Genomic DNA, 23,184 nt, shown 5'->3' with positions numbered 1-23,184 from the left:
ATCATTTTCAAACATTTCAAAACTATCAAAACCTTGTAATATTTGCTTTATATTGTAGAATGTGCTTTTGTTTTTTCCAGCTGATTTAATCCAGATCTTCCCTTTAAATTCAATAGACTGTTTTAAAGTTTGCTGAATGCGGGCTTTGTTTAAATCTCTTCTAGCATTGCCTATCCCTTTTTCTAGCAAGAACCGAAACTGCTCAGCACCTTTACCTGCACACCGGCGGCCGGTGTTGGGCTGGAGGGCAGGGTGGCTGTGGGCAGGTTTGTTAGCAGTGGGTCAGGTGGGCTGCAGCTGGTGGGATGAGTGCTCTTCCAGTAGGCCTCCAGGTAATCAGCCATATGCTCACATGCATCCTCCAGCTGGTTCTCGTCTAGGATGATGTCAAACATCTCCTGGAAAAAGGAGAAAGATCTCGGTATAAGGAAATGACAATGTCAAGAAAACCCAGATGGTAATGTTATGTAGCTTTATGAGAAAGGACTGAATAACAATAATAATAATAATAAAAACACAATAAAAATTCTAAATATACACAAAATGTCAAAGCAATGTTATACAAACAACCCACTTATTGAAATTCCACAGCATTAGCAACCAATTCTCAGAAAATCTTAAACAATAATTCCCTGAAGGTATCGACTACTATTTGAATTAAATTAAGCCAGCATTTCGCAAGCCGGGGGTGCTTGCTTCATCTTCTAAAATAATAACAAAACATTTTACTAAAGAATGGAACTAGAACTGGCATGAATTATGAAGCTTTTAGCAAAAGATGGGGGAAAACCCACTTCAGATATGGAAAATAAATAAATAAACAAACAAACCCAGAGCCATAATGGATAAATATCCAGATTATTTTAAACACTGGATTCCAGTCAGCAGTAATTTGGGTTCAGTGTGGACACTCACAGTAGGGCACTGAGCCAGCTTGTCGGCAGCCACCATCTGGACATTGAGGTGTTTGGCCTGAGACTTGCCCCTGGACTTGATGAGCCGCTGAAGTACCTAAAGGCAAAATGGGGACAGGAGGCACCACAGTCACGCCTTCAAGTCTGATAACGTAAGGTTATGAAATGTCAACTCACTAATATCATGCCTTTCTGGCTCCTGGCCTTTTGTTTTTGTTGTGAAATGTTATGGCATCCTTCACCTTTATAACAAATGGTTATTTCATTGTTGCGGATTAATTCTACATATCCAAATAAAATCATGAGTTTGTGAGAGTCAGTCTTTTTCTTGTCTTAAAAAAATCAAACTGGCTTAATGATTTAGGTCTATGGGCTTGTATGATGTCACAGCTGAAGTTCAATTATATAAAAGCAATCAACCCAACCAGTAAGTGTGCTACTTTGGGTCCCAAACAGGAAACAAGCAGCAAGTTGGGTAGACGATAAACATGGAGGAAAATCTGAGGTGCAACAGTATTGATAAGCCTCTTAGGCTGTGAAGAAGGAGGAGAAACTGTTTAAGTTCAAGAGTCATAAGAGTGATATGAAATGCAACACTAGCTGTTAACTCCTCTCCAATTTATTTTATAGGATAAATGTTCTCAGTCTGCTTTTTTTTTATGAGCAAACCACACTAACAAATACATCTGCAGCCAAAGTCTGCCTCGTTTTAATCCATTTATCAACAGTTCATGTTGAAGTACATTTCCATGAGGAGCACGATGGCAAAAGTTCCCAAAGGAATCAAGCTCTAGATTTGTGAATAACACCAATCTTTAAAACATTTTGACTTTCACATATTCATTCATGCCATGTGTGAAAGTAGAGAGGTGGTATTCGTTGATCCGCTGCTGATGCACCTCTGAGCTGAAGAAAGCGGTTTTAACGGGGGTGAAATGGACCTGCCTCATATGTGCTTACACGCATCAAGCTGGCATTGCAGGACTCACCACTTACCAACGTTGCTTTCATCACGACGCCGGCTTGATGTGTGTAAGTAAACAGCAATGTGGGACTGAGCTGCCTGTTTGGCATGTGTGAAACACCAAACAGGAAAAGGCACGAGTTAACGTCTTTTTTGGTCTCTGTAAGACACAACCATTATGTGAAAAGAGCTTCTATGACTGATGACAAATTGTTTGAAGATGTGAGAGGGTTTCAGGCTTCAAAGCGTTCTAGTGTATGAAAGAAATAAACATCTCAACAGACTTCATGCAGCTTTGTGAGCCACAAAAGGTTTTAAAAAACTTTTTAATCAGAATTACCAAAGTTCTGTACACAGATGTGTTACATTAGTTCAATTCCTCTTCAGTGAGCTAATAATATCTAATCTTACAGTAAATGAGGTGATCTGAAAAAAGAACTAATACTTTTGATACTTCTGCTCCATTATGCTGATAATATTTTTCTGAGCATTTACCCAATTAAATGTTTAGGGTACTTGTTCCATCATTGCTTGCAAAGTTAAATTAAACTACAAAAACACTGTCATTATCCCTTTAGGGGATATGAAATGACAGCAGGGTGCAACTGAGGGGACAGATGATAAAGAGCAATTTATTTGATCCCACTGAGAGTGATTCACTCTGCTGCCACTCTGCATCTCATGTCTCTTTAGGAGCTCCTTCTCACATTTTCTGTGTTACTAAAATGCCTGTTTTTTATTGATCTCTGAATCACGAGTCTTTTTTTTTACACTTGTTGAAGGTCAGAACTATGATTCAGTCCTCTCTTGAATTTTCCAGCTCACAGTCATGTCTGACATGCTGGATTTAAATTCACAGCCAGGGAGCAGCTTAGCCCCAGAATGACAACACACAAGCTGTGACATGATATGATGGCAAGAAGGATGCAAATAACCACCTGACACGACATGACAAAAAGCCTAATCTAAGAGAGTAAAGGGAACGTTCGTAAGAGTCCTTGTTTTTGTTCCATCACTACTTATGTACACAAGACACATATACAATATACAATTATACTCTCATAGCATAATTGCCTGAGTCATGTTTTGGCTAAATTACTTTATCTGTCTAAATGTACTCTCATAATATCACTGATTATCTGTGCATCATTGCCTACAAAACCTTAAAATATGACTAACAATATGCATTTTAGTTCTATTTTCCAGTTTCTTACCTTAGGAGAGGTAATCTTGACATAGACGATGATGGGAGCGAGGGAAGTCTTCCCCAGCTGTGACGGGTGGTTGATGGTGTCTGCATCCAGAACCACCAGCTGTAACGTCCGAGCCAGTTCGAAAATCCGCTCGATCTCACTCTGGACTTCAGCTGCAGGGAGAAGCAGAGGTTCTGATTTAATATTATGGCACCTTCTCCTCATTTTACACTGGAGATGTTTAATGAAACACATTTGGGTTTACTTTCTTTTGCATTAGTTTGATTTTTTATCTTGTCGATTATTTCAAAAACTTAAAATTTCCTGTATATGTTTATCTAGCTATGGATGCTTGTAGATAAATAGGTAGTGAGCTTGTGGTTTCTGGTGTTACTGGTGCTCATTAAAGGTCATTTATGGTTTTCAGTTTGCTTTCATGGAAGAACTGTCCACCAGGTTCCTCTGCAGTCTACTATATGAAGTAAAAATAATTTTAACCATATGGACTGAAGTTGCCAACTATTCATAATCCTTGATCAAGCTCTTATTCAGAAAAACAATACTAGACAAAGAAGACATTGAGCACAACAGCATGGATGCCTCTTTAAGGAAAAGACTGCAGGAGAATTGCTGTTATGCACACCTCTACAATGCCTTGCAGACGGATTAAATAATCATGCACATGAAGCTTTGACATTGATATCCCCACATGTATTAAAAATTGTCTCATAGCTCCCACAACCAGGTTCAACAAGTAAGTTTCACAATCAATCTAAAACTTGTTCATATACTTCCTCATGGTGCCAGCAGGACAGAAAAATGGTTATTAAGTGTTATTAAATAACTATTGTTATGACACAGAGCAACAAGCACCTCCAGGTTGTTTCTTCATGACTCCATTAATCATTTATGCCTTAAAAAAATCTGGCTGTAATGCATCATTGATTTAGTGCTGGGACTCCATTTTCCTGCACCACAAAGACTTAAATATTAAAAAGACATCATGACTTCAGGGACAAGCCCTACGGTAGAAACTAATAGCTCTGAGGGCAGTTGTGAGCCACATTATGTTACCTCTAATAAATACTGACAGCTGGAACACATATCCCATTCTCTCTTGACAGATTATAATTTAACCACACAAATTTGAGAGAAATCACGACAAAGATTCTTGACTTCCAGCCACGAGAAAGTCTGAAGTCAGAGATTCCGACATTCATTCAGCTCATTCAGTTTAATTTTACAAACTCTGCCAAACTCATGGAAAAAAAATTTCCAATGCTGAATTTCCCTGAAATCATTTGTTCTATCTTAAGGTAAATCAGCTTCAAGCCAAATTCACTTTTAATTCAATGAAATACAAAAGGGGATTTACAGTAGAAACAAATGCACAACTCTTTTGGCAGGAAAGTTAAGATTTTTAAGGAAGAATACAAGATGGCTGCTCGTGGGAGACCCTCCAAGCTTTGGGTCAAACAAAGAGGGAAAATGTGTCTCAGTCTTCATGTTATCGTCAATCAAAAAGTGTTTGAAAAATCTGAATAATGCTTAATCATCAAGTTAAAGTAGTGGCTGTAAAGATGACTCAATAAAAATGCACATTTAATCAGTGTTTTGCTTCCTTTGGTCACTTCCACATCACATTTGTTACTCTGATGTTGCTTCTGGTTATAAATAACAGAGATTAGCCTCATCACCTCTGTTTGACTCAGGAATCTCTTTCATTGTAATCACATCTTAGCTCCAATCAACCTCAGTCAACTCAGAGTGGTTCTTGATGGTGTTATCATGCTTTTATACTCTATCTTTCATTCCCAACAAAAGAGGCAATGCTAAGCCTCCAGGAGTTATAATCACCGTAGTCAAGAGTTTCTTTAATTGCTTCCTTCCTTCTACATGTAAACTGGTCTCCTTGAAAGCATTATGAATCAAAACACTAGATGTTCCCAGGGTATTTTGTAGATTCAGGGCAAACTTACCCAAGTTTGAGCGTGTGTTTGAGCGCTCGATGATGGCGTGCTTGCTGGGATTGTTCAGGACTGAACGTTTGGCGAGAGAGATGTCCGCCGTGACGCGAGTGATTGATATTCTGATACAAGGAAAGACAGAATTAATTAGCTGATTAAATACCTGAAATGTTAATATTAAAAAAAAATATTCTGGTTTCTTACTGGTTTTAACTATTTAGATAGCGTCTCAAAAACTCTGTGACACCAAAACTAAAATGTGGTTTTGAGTAAGCAAAGGTGGTTAATTGTCAGTGGAGGCACCATAAATTTCCATCACATGCATGTTAATAAAGACTGAAAAGTCACCTTTGTTTTTAAGATTTCTTACTGTCAATACTCCACCAGGAAGAAAGCTGTAAATCTTCAGAGGGCAGTACAACTTGGCCACCCTTTTTAGAGGCAACTGTTAGTTGAGTCCTCTGAATGACCCCCTGATCAGAGCATCTCTACTGTTGTTTATAAATCAAAGAAATAATAATAATTGCATTCTTTTAAAACTTTCCAAACATGTCAAAGGTCTTAGCTGATATTGAAATGATGTCTTTATCCTCAACTAGATCCTCAAACTACACACATACTACAGTAGGTAAATTAATGAAACTGGTGTAATGACATATGGTTATACATATAAATGGACTACGGCCCCTTTCTCTGCTGGAGAGTTACGTCCTCTTGTGTTGCTGTGGTTCATCCTAGCTGGCAGTAGGAGTAAGCTGTGTTCAAGCTCTGTTTGTTTGATGCAGACAACAAAAGCAGGCCCAACAATGACCCATCTGTCACTGCTGCTTCTTGATGCCAGTTGATGTACAATACTTACAAAAAGTTAAGGATTTTTGTATGATGTCAGAAATATACTGATAACATTTGCAGGTGAACTTAACTTTACCTTCTCCAAACTTGTGAATGTACATGTGCAACTGTTCAATGTTTAAGAATTAATTGCACAACATGCTGTTCCCTAAAAAGGTGATTAAACAAAAAAAAAGGGAAAAAAAGAAGTGTCTGTACCATGAATCAATCAATAAATGATCTAGTTCAATGACAACTTGTATTCAAACAGTCCTCTTCATCATACTGGTCACATTTTGAGATCATCAGACCAAGACGACACCTAACACATGACAAGTTATTGAGGCATTGACATTTTATGTTATAGCATACCCACCACTGCTGTTAGCTTTTCTTTTAATAAATTGTTCAGATCAAAGAACTAATATTGCATGATTCTACTTAAACGTCCTGCATTATAGAGATAATGCACCATGAACCATGAATTCCAACTAAAAGTTGAATATCTTTTACTTTTAATGAGTAGTGTAAATGAATCTTAACCTAACATTCAAGCCAATTGTTTATAAAGACAATGTTAAACTGAGGTTATGCCTCTCTGATCTTTATCTGCTCAATATCCAAAATATGTTTAGTTGAATTTGGACATGATACAACTCCAACTTTGCTTTTCAACACCTATGAAATAAGTATGTACGGAATTCAGCTGTGTATTTGACAAAAGGGGAGAAAAACTAACTCCACATCAAAGTTGAGCAACAGATATAAAGCATGAACTTGTAAAAAAAAAAAAAAATCAAATCAAATGATTAAACTCAAACAAACTGCATTTTCCACAGCTGCTGACAGACTGAGTAGATTTTAGTATTGTGTAACTTCATGGCCTCAACGTTGAATAAGGAGAATCCGGCTCTGCTCCAGAGCCCACGATGGCCTATTAAGGACATGCAGAGGGCCTATTTAAAGCAGCAGCACACATCTCCAGGCCAAACAAACTTGTTACGCACTCCCTCTGCTAACCTCTGGGGACAGATAAATACCAGCCTATGGACGTGGAGAGAGGAAAAATGAGGAAGGATGCTTGTGTTTCAAAAAGTCACTTGTAACTTACCTTCCCTCAAATCTGTGTTTCAAAAAGTCAAAGAGAGCTTTTTGCATCATGTCTGTCACCTGGATTAAGAAGAAAAGACCATTAAAGATAACAATGAGTAAAAAACTTGATATTATGTTTGAAACGTTGGAGCTTAAACTCACCTCGTAGCCCTTCAGTGACGGTCCAACTAGAACCACGGGCCGCATGGAAGGCACAACGTCATACGGAGGAATGTGTTCCGTCTTTGGGGGAGAGACAAGATGGAAAACAGTTACACATTTATGGAGAGATGGTTAAAAACATCACAACTCACATGAAGGGTTGGAACAACAGTGAGATAGACAAGTTAGAAGCACGTTATGGAACCATGGAACCATGAAACCATGAAACGAGATGACAGCCAGCTCAAGAAAACACGACTGAGCTTTGGTGTTAAATAACGTCTGACAGTTTCCTCCAGTCTGTAGGCTGTTGAAAAGGCGCTACAGTAAACAATGATATTTCATTGTGATTAATTAAGTATTTTTTAGATTAATGAAGTTTTTTTCATGTCTCTCATCTCATGGCTTTGATGTAATTCATAAATTAAAAAAAAAAAATAAAAAGGAAAACCAAAATCCAAATTACAGAAAAGGTTAGTCAGAGAGGGGAAAGAGACAGTCGATCAACAGAGGCTACAAGTGAAAAACTTCAAGGCTTGGTTAGGAAAAACATGCTCACTGTTTTTAGGGACAAAGTGGGAGCTCAGTGTTTGTGAAAGGCCTCCTCAGTTTACATCAACATTTAGATCTACTGCAGACGCCTGACCGATATCAGTGCAGATACTGACTGCATTAAGTGGAACGGCTCAGTCCATTATGTGATTATAACACATAACATGGTTATTTTCTAAATGTCAGACGGATGATAACTTTTTCAAGCCATGACCTCTAAAAAGTCTGTCTTTGAAAACACAGAAGAGAAATTAGTTTAAATAAAAAGAAAAACAATATAAGTATTAAAAGCAATGCTTGATAGAAATAATGAAATTGTGGACTGTAACGGGATATTTACATAAAGTTATTTCCTGGCCCTGCAATGGATTGGTGACCCATCGAGGGTTACCTATTCTATTCTATTCAACAGTCATTTAGCAGACGCTTTTATCCAAAGCTTACCTGTCTCATAGAGTCAGATATGTAGTCTTTGTTTTAATCATATATATATATACATATATATCTATATATAAACTAAATAACTAAATTCTTAATTCAAACTTTTTTATGTACCTTCAGTAAAGAAGAGCCTTTTTATCTGACTCTTGACTAGCAGTGAACCTGTTGCTGCAGTGCTGTGTGCCTCTGCCATCTCATAAAGCAGCATGTTTATAGGATGTGCAAATATATCAGCACGCTGTATGAACATTGAATTTATTTATCTTCTAAAACAAAAGCAGTGCTTTATCTAACTTGAGGATCAGTTGGTGTGCAGAAAGCCAGAAGCAGTAAAAAGACTAACCCTAACCACATAGTTATTTTCTTAGTCACCCCTTATCAGTGCTAACGCTCAAGCTGCTCACTTGATTTGTGTTTTAGTTGATTTATTTTGACTTCTTTCTTGCAGTCTATCACCAGCTCTTACTCACCCCTCCACTTTTTCCAACATTTGCTCTGTCGTCACTGAGCTTCCCAGGGGATGTTGTGGAAACTGATGCGCACTGCTTCTGACTAACAGGAGGATATTAATGAACAATGTAGCTCTGCTTCAAGAGTTTCAGTGGCTGCAGTTAAACCGTGTATTACAGTGTAATCATGTAAAACAAGACTTAATATCAACCTGAGTTTGCTTGAAAGATTTTGTGTAAATCTGCAATATTGTTTGCATCATGAAAAATAAGTTATTTTGGATGTTATGATGATAGCAAATAGAAATATAACATATTATTACAAGCAGCATTTATATCAGCTGGTAATGATAAAAAAAAAATAATGCTCAACTTCATTTTTGCTAAGTTTTAGAGGAAACAGGTTTAACATTGATTAATAATCATATATTGATTGATTGCTTGATTTTGCCATAAAAATCTCAAGGTCAAAAAGCTGTAGCTTTATGAGGGTAATGTGCCAAGCGATTTCTTGGCTGCTGGGAGGATTTTGTGCCAAATGGCCAGTTTCCATTTTTCGAGATTATATTCAAAGCTCTGTTTAATAATTTCTAAATTCTTTTGTAGTTGTGTGAAAAAAAAGTATAGCTTTGCTGCTTCCATTGAAATGAAGTAGGTAAACAGCAGCTAAACGCTTATCAAATGGTACTGGATAAACTGATCATGGTTAAAGGGATAGTGCACCCAAAAATGTGTTTTTTTTTTTAGCCTGTAAACAACACAGAATTACTTAATTGTGATTAAAACCACATATATTGTTGATAAAATTAGTATTTTTATTTTAGTTTATTTTAAAACCGGGATTTTGTAGGTAAATAATAACGTCCTCTATAGGGTAAAACCAGGTTATGTTTTTCATGACAGAGAGGTTATCTACTTCACAAGTAAATTTTAAAAACCTAGATAAAAGAGTGAACATGTATGGCTGTTTGGACAGGTTCCAGAACAAAGTCTCTTCTTTCTCAAGAAAAATATGGCAAGACATAGAAAAGATATGTTTCTTTATTATTATTATTATTATTATTATTGTTATTATTGTTGTTGTTGTTGTTATTATTATTATTAGTCCCAATTTGTAAAGCTTTGGAGTCAAAAGTGGGAAAGAGGGTATACTTTACTTTTTCATACGACTGTCAACTGGAGACCCAGCTCTTATCAATAAAGCATGTAGGAATACATCTAATCTTGATAAGAAGCTGCTCACACTGAGATCTCACTAAGTCAGCATAGCAAGATCACATACATTCACAACACAGAGATTTGCAGAAATATTATAAAGAGTGGGAGGTCAGCAAAGGGGGGGAAGCTCTTGCTCAGGAAATATAAAGTTTGTACAGTTTAGACCAAGGAGGTCTTGCCCAGACCCTTCTATGCTGCTGCATTGAACACCAAAACTTACCGACTTCTGCTTCTGCTTAGCTGCAGTAAGATGGAAGAGGAAAGAGAGAGAAATTAAGAACAGACATGCATGCTAACAGCGGCGTGCGAGCCGAAGGATGAGGACGATAGTGTTGACAAACAGGATGGGCACCGAGTGAGGCCGAGCAACCGCAGGCGTTTTAGTCAGAGTCGTGCCGGTGGACAGAGAAGAAAAGGGGGTAGGGTGGTCTAGAATTTACCTTCTTAAAGAAGGGCATTCGTTTCTCTTTTGCTAGGGGTGATATGACAGTGTTTGGACTGGCTTTAGGGGAGCGCAGGTTGACTGGATGCTCATTGTCCTCGGGTTCTAAGCCTGTGGCATCTATGTCAACAGCTGCTCACGTAGACAGACAAGAGTATCACCACACATAGGTGAACACAGGTGGTCACAGATGATTGGATACAATACACATCAATACTACCACAGAATATAGAAACCACACAGAAAGAACATTAAACATGTAAAGGTATAATAATGACAAGAATAAACTGCTTTACTGAAAATTAGAACAAATGTATTGCATCTTACCAAATCAACCTGATTTGGTTAAATGTTAGTTTAACAGCTGAACAACTTATCAATTGTAAAGTTAAACCTCAGAATTTGCCTTTAATGCTACTTACCAGACGAAGGAGGAGTAGATTTCCGTGAGTTAGGAACAACTTCACCTAAACTAGATGATGAGTTTGCTCCCAGTTTGCTAAAACAGAGATACATGAGATCAACTACAGCAAATAATACAAGCCTGAATTAGATTTGAATCATCTCAGAGCCAATGTGGAGCAGTGCAGACCAGGTTTCTTACCTGGAGTGGAACTTTCCCTGTTTGGCTCTCTGTTCCTGGAGAATTCGAGTGTTTTCAAGTTTCACCGGACTGGGGATAAAGCCAATTTCACAACCTTCTTTCACCAGGCGTCCTATCCACCAGTCATTGTTGTATTTCTAAATAATGAAAGTTATTCTGAGTATCATCTTTTGTAAGCCCCATCTTGAACACGAGCATGAACTAAAGATTATAAGCCCACCTCTTTGACATGAAGGAAGTCTTTAGCCTCAAAGGAGATAGCCATGCCTGGTACAGGGACATCATCGTCATGACTCGGGCTGTAGCTGACATTTGTGCGAACAGCAAATGCAACTGGTTTGGTCTACCAGAAGGCACAAAACAGGAAGACAAATGAAAATGTCAGATCATGCATAGGATTTAAATGAGTCTCAAAAAAGAAAAGAAACAAAAGCACCATAGATTAAGAACAAAAGGTGATACTTTCCTAAATGTTCAAAATTTGATCTTTTAGTTTCCTACATTTAAGCTGTGAGTCTTGTCTCTGCCCAAGGTGTAAATTAACTTTGACAGATACATGTAGGCTCTGACTAATCCAGACTTGCCACTAATGAATTGGCTGCTGCATTGTGTCTGCTATGTGTTTGAGCACTTATCTGTTTCCATTTAGATACATGTTAGCATCTTTACCAATCACCACCTCAACACCTCTGGTAGAATAACATTCTTGTCTTGCACCAACTTCTAAGAAGCACAAGCATGAGTAAATGGTTCATAAATCAGCCCAACAATCTTTACAATGGCAGAATCAATACTGACCTTCCTGCAGATAACTGCTGGCCTTCCTCTTTAGGACAAACAATCATTGAGATAATGCAAAAATCGAATGAAGTATACCTCTACAGGGTGATATAACCATCATTTACTGCTGACTGTCCACACGCTGAACCAAACAGTAACAGTTTTTGTGTTTAAGCCCTGAAATTTATGCACACAGCAAAGGCGCATCCCCTATACCCACAGTGACACATTAACTTCTGCAAAACCAAATCTAACCTAAGACTTAAAGGGGTCACATAGTGAATAAAATGTAACAAAACAATCACTAAACTAGCTTTTGGATTCATGTTGCAAATCTAGTCTATCCATTTAAGGCACACATCCATTTAAGAATTACATAAAATGCTTTTGGAAAAATAATCTTGGAGCCAGTCTGGCGGCAGTGGCTGCAACATTTGGCAACGTGGCCATACCCTCAACCAGATTACATTTGCTCTGCCTTTTACAGAGTGACAACCATGACAAAAGTTGACTGAAAATCCAAAATGAACGGACACGGATGTGGCTTAGAGTAATCTCTCAGCATAAACTCACATGATAAATATTTACCTGCACATGAAAGAGAGTATAAAAGAGAGAAACAGTGTAGGTTTGACTAGAACCCAAAATGAACCCACTATGTCAGAGCTTTGATGCTGTATAATTCAGTTGGACTTCATAGACTTTAAACTTTTCTGAGAAATGTTTTTAAAGTGCTCTGAAACCTGGCTTGTTGTAGTGGTTTCGTCCTAACACAATCTGATTTTCTCTAAGCAACCCAAAACTATTATGTACCAACAAAGTGAGGTAATGTCAGGTTTGCGTGAGAAATCTAAGAAGCAAAGTAGATGTCATTTTATGCTAAATTAGTACAAAAACCAGTCCATACTGTGCTATTGAGTGAGAAGATATCAACAACAGATTTTAATCTATCACTTGTAAGTTATTCTGCTGGGTGTCTTAGCCTACAGTTTACTACTAGCATTTTTTATACATCTTAAAAAGAGAAAGATAACATTTTGAGGTGTTTTTCATTTATGGTGTTGCGCTTCTGGCCACCTTTTTAGATGTAACATACTCTACTATATTTACTTGTAAGCTGTTGGATTTGTTTATTGCCAGGCAGTAAGCAATACCCATTTTTAAAGTACATTTCCCAAAAGATAATGATGATGAGAGTGTAATTGTCCGTCTGTGCAATCAAGGCAGTTCAGACAGTTTAACAAATCAGAAAGTCAGTGGGTAGATAGTAAATATAGTTTAGTATTTTGGACACCAGAAAAAAAGCTAAAGGACAGTAAACACTGGGCTTATACTCAGCCAGGTGAACTAAATGACTTCAAATGACTTTAAAAGATGATTTTATTAGCATTGTGTTAGTAAAATGTTTCTTCCATCACCAAGAGGCCAAAACATGAGATGAGATATTGTATCTGATTAAATTAGTTATAAACATGAGTATTTGCATTGCATAGCCCTAAATGACAGCATGAATTAACCAATCAAAGAAAAATAAGAAAATAAATTTTGACTAACTAAACAGGTAAGTGTATCTGAGTTAATCATGTTTCAGCTGGCAACAAGTTATTGAACCCTAACTGCCCATGTGGTTGTGGAAAAGATTAAATTTGGTCTAAGGTCAGATTTGTCTGCAAACAAAGTAACTATGGAAATTATTGAAACCTCTAAAAGTGGAAATTCAAATCATTAAATTCTACATGGATCACAGCAACAAATATGGTCAGAAGAAAATATTGAGGATCTGATGTCACTTAAACATTTAATGTAATGCAATTTTATTGTGAGTAAAAAGCTGTCTAGCTTTTTAAAAAAAATTATCGGTGAGGCTAATAAAACAAAGGCTTTGATTTGTTAGGGAAAATTAATTTTTAATTCTGGATCAATGGCAAGAGGTCATGTGGTCTGATGAACAAAATCAGTGGAGGTCCTGTACCCACCTGGGGTTGCTTTAGTCAAGCAAAAAAATGTAGTAAAATAACAGCGTGCAACTTTAATCAAGTAGTATATCTTTCTGAATTTCCATCCTGCATTATTTTGAACAGGCAGCAATACTGAGTGAAGCTCAGAGTAATTCACAGCACATTTCTGGAAGGGTTTTACAGATGACTGCTGAGCATTACTGAAATACAACAAGTGTGAAATGATGATGAGGACAGTGATGGACTATGAGGTTATGTGGAAGTAAAGCATAAGATAAATCCTTGAATAAATATTCAGTGGAGTTGTAATATGGTGGAAGTATGTATGACATCTCCACTGAGGAAAGAAACCAACCCAGTGTGCAGCGTGCTGGGACCCACAGAGGACAGAGAGTCCTTGGCATTTTCATACATGAGTCACGTGACTGCAGGAAGGTATAAGGGTGATTATACATTTATACATTTGTGCACTTTCTCAGTTATCTCATGGACGGATGCCTCTTTCCTTCCTTCCTGCTTCTGTGCTTGTCTTCATCCATCATGGCTGGCTGTCAGCTGAGGCTTTCTATAACCTTAATGGCATTTTACAGACCCAAAGGCAATTGCCCACACATATGTCTTGGCATGCCACCTTACATCACCGGTGACTGAAAGATCTGCACATAATGGCACCTTTACACTCATGTACAGTGTTTCTTTATCTGCAAGTCAAGCCCATACTGCGTCTTATGTAACACAGGCCTTCATTATGGATGCCATATTGACTGCAGCAAGTGAGGCAGAGAAATAGGCAGGGAGATAGATTTTGCCAAGGATAGGGCAGGAAGTAAGAGAAGGAGGAGACAGACTAAGAATGACACACATGATAACCATCTAAAGAGAGGTTCTGTCTGTAACTGTGAACCCTATGAGGCAGCGCTATGGACCACCGCCAATTAACAACCCACGATGCTTGTTGCAATATCACATAGCATCATGCATATTTCATTAGATAATACCTCCCAGTCTTCTCTGCGCTTATGCTGACTGAGTGAACACCTGCAGCTGCTGCTTCTGTTGATTTAGCATGTAACATGCCACAGCCCTTCCATTAGCAGCACACACTCAGGACCTCACGCTATAAATCAGGATTCCCACATTGTTTCACCTTGAATGTTATGGATCAATTTGAAATGAATTCTTCTCAACTCTGTGGGGGTGTACGGAAAGCCTGCAAATTGTATTATTATACGGCATCATAATAGCTTTTATTAATTTATAAAGGGAAGATATTTCAATAATAACCAAGGTTGCCTAGCTATATTGTTGAAGCTGCCAGCTGTTTTGTCTATTTTGCCTGCCTGGTACAGTTGGAGTGACATTTTGTTTGTTTGTAAACAACACATCTTACCAATATTACGTGTTTACTAAATCAAAACGAATTCCATTCAATTTTGTGTCCTTTGTTGATGTGCTAAACATCCTTAAGTAAAGAGGTAATGTAATGCAGAAGAAAAGTTACTGCACTACCACATCCTGCAGCTGTTAATGGTTCGTTTTCATTGATTTACCTCAACAAGCTACTGAAGTTAGAATGTTTGTAGAAGGAGACCTACTATTGGATGTGAAGCAGACATAATCTTCTGTAATTAGGAGGAAGTGTCAACAAGCTTTAAACACAACATATGTTTTTTCTCTCTCCCTTTAGCTAGATTTTAGTCTCCACCAGTGTATATAATGAGTGTTTGGCTCTATGGCATTGATTGCTCCTCTTTTGTTCACCAGCTCTTTTAAAATTCATGTTGAGGCTTTGTTTGTCTAACATTTAGAGCTGAGCATATCTTGGCTGTGAAAAGCTGCCTGCTGTGACTGACGATAGCATGAAAATTCAAACAAATGATGCACATACTTTAAGAAATAGAAACAGTGTTTTAAAGCTTTTCAGAGAGACTGGTGACAAAAGTTTTAATAGCAATGTACCTGACTGGTTGCTATTCCTAAAAAGACTTCAGTAACCTGCCCAGCATTTTGTTTGTTGAGTTGAACTACACTTATAGTTCAATGTTGGCATTTCAAAGTTCTTCCATCCTTGTCCCAGTATACATGCAGATTGGGGGGAATTTAGTTACGGACTGAAGTAAATATTCTCCCTCTAACAAAGATTATGCACAAGCTCAGCAAGGAAGGGTTTTCTCTGTATCTGCTCTTATTATCTTGTCTCTCGTCCTGCTCAGTTCTGTTTTTCCTTTCTGTCAAACTCTCGTGACTCACTTCATTCTTTATTCTCTCATCTCAACTTCCGTCCAGTGGTTTTGTTGCCTGCTACCTTTCCACTCAATAAATCTGATGATCACTATTCTTTAAACCTGTCCTCTGTCATCCTCCCTCCAAACTCACATGACTTGATGGCTTAAAGCCCAAGTTAAATCAAAATTCATGTCATTGTTTATGTTTTGTATTCAACCACTTCCATAAGTATCAAAGAACTGTTTTTACAGACTGACTGGTAGTGATCTTATTAACTAATTTGGCAGATTTTGATATGTAAACTCAGCTCAGTCCCATTTTAAGGCCAGTCATAGACAAACGGATGGTATTTCGAATGTGTGTATAAGTTAATACGTATGATGAAGTATGAAAAAAAAGTCATTAGACACACCAGCCTTCTTGTTCAGCATTAGTTTAAGGGAAGTGAGTGTGACTGCCCATAAAGGCACACAGTCAGAGTCTGCACTTCCTCTGACCTCAGCCTGCTCTCTCTCTGGTGGCCGGACCACTGAGAGGCTATTTTTTTACAAGTCATCTGTCATGTAAAGTGCCGGCAGGGATAATCTATGCCAGGTTATCTCTAAAGTCAACTTATCTTTTTAATTAGTGTGCCAGAGAGGGTGACTCTGGAAAATAACAACATAGATCAGCTCAAAAGATCTGTATTTGCCAGCAAAGAGCTGCTCTGATATACTGTGCAGGAGAAAATGTCTGCTAAATGGATGGGCAGCCAAAAGCTTAAGACTCATGGCTAACAAGCAAACTAGCTGTTATAGACACCAAACACCCAATGAAACACAATAAACCTATTTTTCAGACACTTGCTTCGACTAACAAGAAAAATGGAGCACAAAAGGCAGTTTCAATGAGCTGTAAAAGAGGAAGAGAACAGAATGCACACTGAAGATAGCAGAATTATTTCACAGATCAAAGGCATTAATCTTAACAGCACCAGCGACTTGACTGATTTTGTGGAAGTGAGCTTTGATTGCAATTCCTGTCGCGCAAAGGCAGACCTGTTCTGTCATGTGTGTGTTTGTTTATATGTAGCTAAATGTGGCCAAGAGCGAGGCTTGGCTTTGATAAACAGTAAGCTCTCCAAGTCCCCCAACCTCTCACATCGGTGCCCCCTAACAACCCTCCTTCATGTGAGAAACCAGCTGAAATCAGCTGCAACAGCCTGCAAACATTAAGTAAAAGTAGAAAAGATTTATTACAAATTAACTTTATAAAGGAATTCTGATACACAGATCATTTCAGTGTTTTCTCCCTTGTAAAACCCTGCATCCACTCTAAAATACATTAAGAATAATGACTCAAAGAAAAAACATTTAGGGTCTTCAACAATAAACAGAGCAATGTAAAGTTTACATTACAATTTGAGTGATGCCTGCCATCACTTATTCAAGCAAAATAAGCTAGTTTCTGTCTGCAAAGTGACAGCTATGTTTCTATACTTGTGCAGACCTTCATTAATATAAATATTACCTCTCACCCTTTCTTAATGGCATATCTGGGCCTTAACATAAGGCCAACAACTCTACAGAGCTCATATCATATTACCACAATGTTTCTGGGTTTAGGATACCAACCTTGGCCTTGTCAAGCTGTGCCTGAGCCTGTCGCTCTGCCTCTCTGCGCGCTGCCTCCTTATCCTCCTCAAGGGACACATCGGAGTCTGATGGACGGCTGGTGTAGGAGTCGGCCGAACCCTGCGGAGACCCAGACAGCAACACCTTATTGTTAGACTAAAAGCAGTGGGCCTCACAGCTTCTTGAAGACACTTGAGAAAATTTAATTAGCTTTTTGTTGCCCTTGTGCTTCGAAGAAATATTGAACTTTGTGCATTGCTCAGCTAATGTGCAAAATCCCTCCCACACACTGAAGTGTTAAAACTCTGATCATCAAAGAAATCTTGATTATTTTGATTAAATAATGAGCACCATGGCTGAGATCAGTGAAATGAATGTGTGTTTTTTCCTGCTATTATTCAGCAACTTGAAAAAAATCACACATGCTGATTCTACAGCAAATCATAGATACATCCTCATTCTCTAAGAAAGGATGCCAAAGGACAGAAACTGTCTTCCATGACATGAATGGCGGCTCTTCCTCTATCCTTAGCTCTCTCTCAGCTGCTGGCCTGCAGAGTTAAACCCTCTGTGACAAACATAGAAAAAAATGATGAGGAACACCAGGTTTGTCCCACATACCAAAACACAAAAGACACTATACCATACACACTCCTGAGCACACTCACTGATACATGATAATGTAAGCACACCAACATTTATGACACTATGCTGAGTTAAAAGTATTATGCTTTTCCATACTACCCCCACCTATAGCAGACAGTTACAACTAAGAGCACACTGACATACTGACATACATTATGTTGTCATAATCTTGACATTTTAGTTGAAAAATAACTGTCAAACAGATCACAGAATCAGCAATGTAATTGTCTTTTTCTGGTCAGTTAAACCACCATTAATTGAGGATTAGTGCTATTAGCAGTTCTGACTGACACCTTCTGGCTTCAGACCTAACAAACTGCCTCTTCCTTGTAACTGGACTCATTTTAATGTGGCTAACACTGAAATGTGCCCAAAATGATGCGATGCTCTTTGGCTTTGCCACTAAATACATCATGTTCATGTCACTAGGTGAAAGATTGAGCCGTTTACACAAGTGAAAGAAAACCATTCTCACGACCATATACAATTACTATACTTAACTAATATCAGGTTATCTACTAAATTTATCCTACAAGTCTACAGGAATATTAAATTTTATTAAAGGTTTCATTCTGATGTTGACTACAATTTGACTAAATATTTCAGTATCTGCTTCACTTTTACATTCTCACTTAAATTGATTATATTTATGATAACATTTTATAAACATATATTATTTAAGCTATGGATATAGGAATATTATCAACATTTTGAACATTAACAAAGCACACATATCAGTTTAATCATGAAATAAAAACCTACTAAATAAAATAATAATAAATGAATAAAAACAGGTTTTTTTTTTTTATTAAGTGTTGTCAGTGTGCTTGTTATCCTTACCTGCACGCCACTATTCCACCCGCACAAAGTCTTTCATTCATCTCACTGCACCATTACACTCTGCTGTCTGAGTTAAAAATAGCTTCCCTCACTCTGTGCCTCATTAGAATTACCCAGCCATCACATACATACAAAGGAGGATCATACCACTCCCTCCTCCCCACTTACGCTTACCTGACTTATTTAAAGAGACGACACAAGTGTTGTTGTTGTACATAATGCAAGGTTATTTATATTTATGTCCTCCATCTTACACAAAGCCCTGCTGCTCATCAATTGCCTCATAGTGCCCACATTGCTCCTGAGATGAATAGAGAATTTTTAGGCAAGCTCATTAACTATCCATGAGCTGTTTTTGTTGTAATGGCAAATTCAACCCTCTGAATGGCTTTCAAAATGTAAAAAAAAACTCAACTATCAGTCTCCTGGATGTTTTAAATACTGCTCAAGGTTCACATGCTGCACTTCCACATGAGGATTTAAATGTCAATAAACTGGCTATTAAATACCTTTTAGCCTTTGTCTCATCAGCTACATTTAGCCTTGAAAATTGCAGGTGAACACATTTGACATGCTATTATTATTTCAATATGTCATGGTTTGAAGATGAGGCATGATCGAGAAGACCATCCCAGTGGGTCAGACGGAGATGAGATGGAGTTCTGTCCAAATTCTGGGAGCCATAACTGATTACAACACTCAACTTCTCATCATCATCAAGTAATACACAGCTGTGCAACACTAATCCCAACACTATGGACTGATAAGTGATGTCCTAGAGAAAAACGAATGCTTAAAAAAAAGTACATGCATACAAAAGGCATGGCAACTTCCATGTAAACAAACTCAAAAATCCCCTTACACAGGCATCAGAGCTCTTGACTCGACCTCCTTTGGCTCGTTTCAGCAAACGGATCCAGGTGGCCTTCATCAGCCACACTGGTCATTCAGTGTTCTGAACCACTGCCCCCCCCTGCTACTACAACAACTACAATAAACTGCACTGCTGTGGTCACCTTTGCACCAGTGTTGCAGCTACTGTCACTGCTTTGGCTACAGGTACATTCAATACAGTGGCTACATCGACCGCTGGTGCCTCTTACACCTTGGCTGTAAATGCTACCTTCATTTCTGGATAAATATATAGCTTTGCTCCTTGTTTTGCTGCAGCTCCAGCTGACTCTGCTGCTGTCTATAGAGCCAAGGCTCCTACTCCCCCTGCTGCTGCTGCTGCTATTGCCAAAGATGGGGAATCCACCGGAGCTCTCTGCCCCGTGCATAATCTCAGCAGCTCTCTCCCCCCTGTCCGCCCCAGTCTCCTTGGTAGCCAGAGAGCTCAGTCTGCTGCTGCAGATGCTGAGGCTGACTCCCGGTATGAGTCAGGTGGCTCCGATGCTTCTCATTCTTTTCTTCAAGCCTTTGCTCCAGCCTCTTTTTCCTCCTCCTCTGTAGGCTCCCGTGGTGCTCCACAAGCGATGTGTTATGGTTTATCTGTGAGAGTCCCGGCGTGGCTGCGTGTGACCAACTCTCCTCCTGATGCTAATGAAGCTGCTGCTGCAAGCTCTCCCTTTCTGACTCTGTCTCAGCCTGTCAATGTTTGTCCTGCTCTCTCTTTTTCACAAGCTCTCCTGTGCTACTTCAGTGATTCTGCCTCTCTATCCTTATCTCTACCCATGTCTCCTCCACCTCCTCCTCCTCCTCTGTCACTCCCCTCTTTCTCCCTTCGTTGGTTACCCCTCACAGTCAATCCATCTGCTCATTTTTTCTCTGCAGTGATCATTTCTGGACAAAGCATGTGCTATAATAAACAAGATCTTGTATGAACGATGGGTAATACATGTAAAACAATGTATTCACACAACTACTGATATCAGCTGTTTGTTAGTGTTGTAACCTGCTTTCATCATCAAATATTGTTTTCATTCATTAATGTGTAAACCCCAAAACATATAACATTCCTAATTATTTACTTCACTAGGGGGAAAAAAACAATACTGAACACTGCTGCTCACAGCATGCGAGGCTCTCTAATGATGACAGTGACCTTAACTACTAAATCAAATTGACTCTTCTTTCCAAAAACCCAATGATAAATCCTAAAATTGATGTTACCCCATTTACAAGGATGTGATGGAAAAAAGAGGAAAAACATGAAATCATCACGTTTGAGAAGATGGAATGCTCAAATGTTTCACATTTTTGTGTAATTTATCAGTAAATCTGGTAATTAGATATTCTGTCAATTTGATTATCCAACTAACTCTTTCAGTGCACATGACAAACATTTAACATGTCAAAACTCCTTAAAAGAGATTCAAATACGCCACCAACATTTATCAGAATAAAAATGCAAAGATAGTCATTTTAAAATAAACACACTAATGTACACATTTGCTTGTTTGTATATGCAAAAGGGAATCTGAAAAAACTAAAAATCGTAGTAGTAGATTGCAATATGACAGATGAAGAAATGATGCTCCTCTGACTTGTGTTTGGAGTCTGAGGTCAGAATGGTCTCATTGGTTCATGACAAGCACTGAATTCTTCAAGCAATACTAAAGGTGGCTACATGGTTTCTGCACAAACTGATCTGGACTTTGCAAACACACTGTGGTTTAAATCATAATTATTTTGGGTCAAATGCACCAAACTTCCTATACATGGGCATGCATTCAGTCTAGCTTACTTTGATAATGTGTGGATAGCTACGAATCTCCTGCAATTTCTTTCCTCAAAGGAAACCTCAATGTTTCTCTGTTAGTCATTGCTTAATTCGTTGGTATTTGTATATAAATGATACATTTTTAAGCTCCAGGAGGTTCACCACAGAGGTACACAGTACATAGGGCAGACTGTTGCAGATTATGAAATTGATTTCACACAGCCATTGTCATGAATGAATGAATAAGGTAAAAAAAAATCTAAGTGTGATTTTTCTGACCAATATTAAGAATTGGTTTGTGATTTAATCTTTAAATTCTAGTTTCTGTTCAATGTTCAAGCAGAAATATATTTATTATATCAGATGGAAGATTATTACATGGCATCAAAATATGAATTGCTTTATATTCTAACAAGAACAAAACGTTGAGCTATGAACGGCTCCACTTTCCAACTACATGATGCAACCTGTGGCGTGAAGTTTCCTATAAAACAAGTTTCTACTTTTTCCTTGTAGTAAAAACTAAACAGTCTGATGTTATTTATCTGATTTACACAACAGCTCCTCATGTCTCTATGTGATTTCTGTATTACACACAGGGAGTTTCACCTCAATGCCACACACACAGACAAGCACGTGCAGGTGTGCACACTCCAACCAGCAGAGAATGCATAATGGACAATATGAAGCTTTATCTGCCTCACTTGTGCTGACAACTTCATGTCCATCACAGCTTAACAAGCTGAATCTGCCATCTTTTTAGGAATTTCTGAGTCATATTGCGGCTTAAAATGGATCCAATATTCTTTGTAGGTTTTATCAAAGTCAACACGTTAATTGAGATCTGAACTTTAAGAATATTTAGAGCAAGTCCACTCAGTAAAAACCATCTTTATTCACTTCATCGGGACATTTCAGAAGTTGGACTGTTTTCTATTCTCTGTGTTTTTTGTCTCAGCATTTCAGTCACTTGTGGATAAATTTGTGATGGGGTTTTAAGACGTGACTTCACAGCTGAGTGTAGCTGTCACAGATATTGAATTGAAACCCGTCTTTATCTCATTTTATTAAGGTTTCCACAGGAAAGTGTTTGATGGGCTTGGCACCCCCTACGAGGATGATCATAAGCGAGTGTGGGGAAGACAAAGCAAATCCAGTGTAAACATATTTGAGGCTCATATATACAGAATCACGGGCGGAAGCGCCTTTAAACCAAAAAGAGGACTCTACTGTCACACAAGAGAGATGACAGGAAATACATCTGAAGCGAATGGATTTGTAAAACTGTGTAGGCTGTAAGTTTGGAACTTGGATCACTCACCACGTAACATGTAGGTTAATTGCACTCTTTGCAATTTGCTAAATGCAATGTTTAAAATTGTGGTTTCGATTTAAAAACGATTAATTGTTCATTCCTGCATGGCTGTGAATTGGCTTTAACTATGCATCAAAGGATGACATGCTAAATGGAGGGGTGCTAATCATAAAAATCAGTGACAAGGATCCGTTTTGGTCCAGATGTTTTCAACAAGACACAATTTATTAACAACATAACCATGAAAGAAAAGGCTGAAAGAGAATAATGTGATTTTAGACCAATTAACTTAATGAGGAAGGTGATTGTCTAAGGT

General features: G+C 38.2%; 1 protein-coding gene across 7 annotated transcripts in view; it reads right to left on the bottom strand.

Annotated features, from left to right (window-relative positions):
• Positions 1-23,184, bottom strand: part of cacnb2a (calcium channel, voltage-dependent, beta 2a) — an 80,672-nt gene that overhangs the window by 17,723 nt on the left and 39,765 nt on the right. For 4 of the 7 annotated variants that reach the window (XR_006008170.1, XM_041967439.1, XM_041967442.1 and 1 more), the window contains 11 exons: positions 17,407-17,526; positions 11,050-11,172; positions 10,830-10,966; positions 10,648-10,724; positions 10,224-10,357; positions 7,124-7,204; positions 6,981-7,039; positions 5,051-5,160; positions 3,093-3,244; positions 916-1,011; positions 216-398 (listed from right to left, as the gene is read on the bottom strand). Coding sequence is in view for 6 of the 7 variants with exons in the window: in XM_041967439.1 (XP_041823373.1) it covers positions 216-398; positions 916-1,011; positions 3,093-3,244; positions 5,051-5,160; positions 6,981-7,039; positions 7,124-7,204; positions 10,224-10,357; positions 10,648-10,724; positions 10,830-10,966; positions 11,050-11,172; positions 17,407-17,526 (1,272 nt within the window). In the remaining variant the exon portion in view is untranslated. Of the gene's footprint in view, positions 1-215; positions 399-915; positions 1,012-3,092; positions 3,245-5,050; positions 5,161-6,980; positions 7,040-7,123; positions 7,205-10,003; positions 10,024-10,223; positions 10,358-10,647; positions 10,725-10,829; positions 10,967-11,049; positions 11,173-17,406; positions 17,527-19,753; positions 20,544-23,184 lie in introns of those variants that run through there. The other 3 variants (XM_041967440.1, XM_041967444.1, XM_041967441.1) reach the window with 3 other exon arrangements.

Source organism: Melanotaenia boesemani, chromosome 18 (assembly GCF_017639745.1).
Source record: "Melanotaenia boesemani isolate fMelBoe1 chromosome 18, fMelBoe1.pri, whole genome shotgun sequence".
Classification (NCBI taxonomy): domain Eukaryota; kingdom Metazoa; phylum Chordata; class Actinopteri; order Atheriniformes; family Melanotaeniidae; genus Melanotaenia; species Melanotaenia boesemani.
The sequence above is the reverse complement of the archived record's forward strand: the minus strand, read 5'-3'. Positions and strand labels throughout refer to the sequence as shown.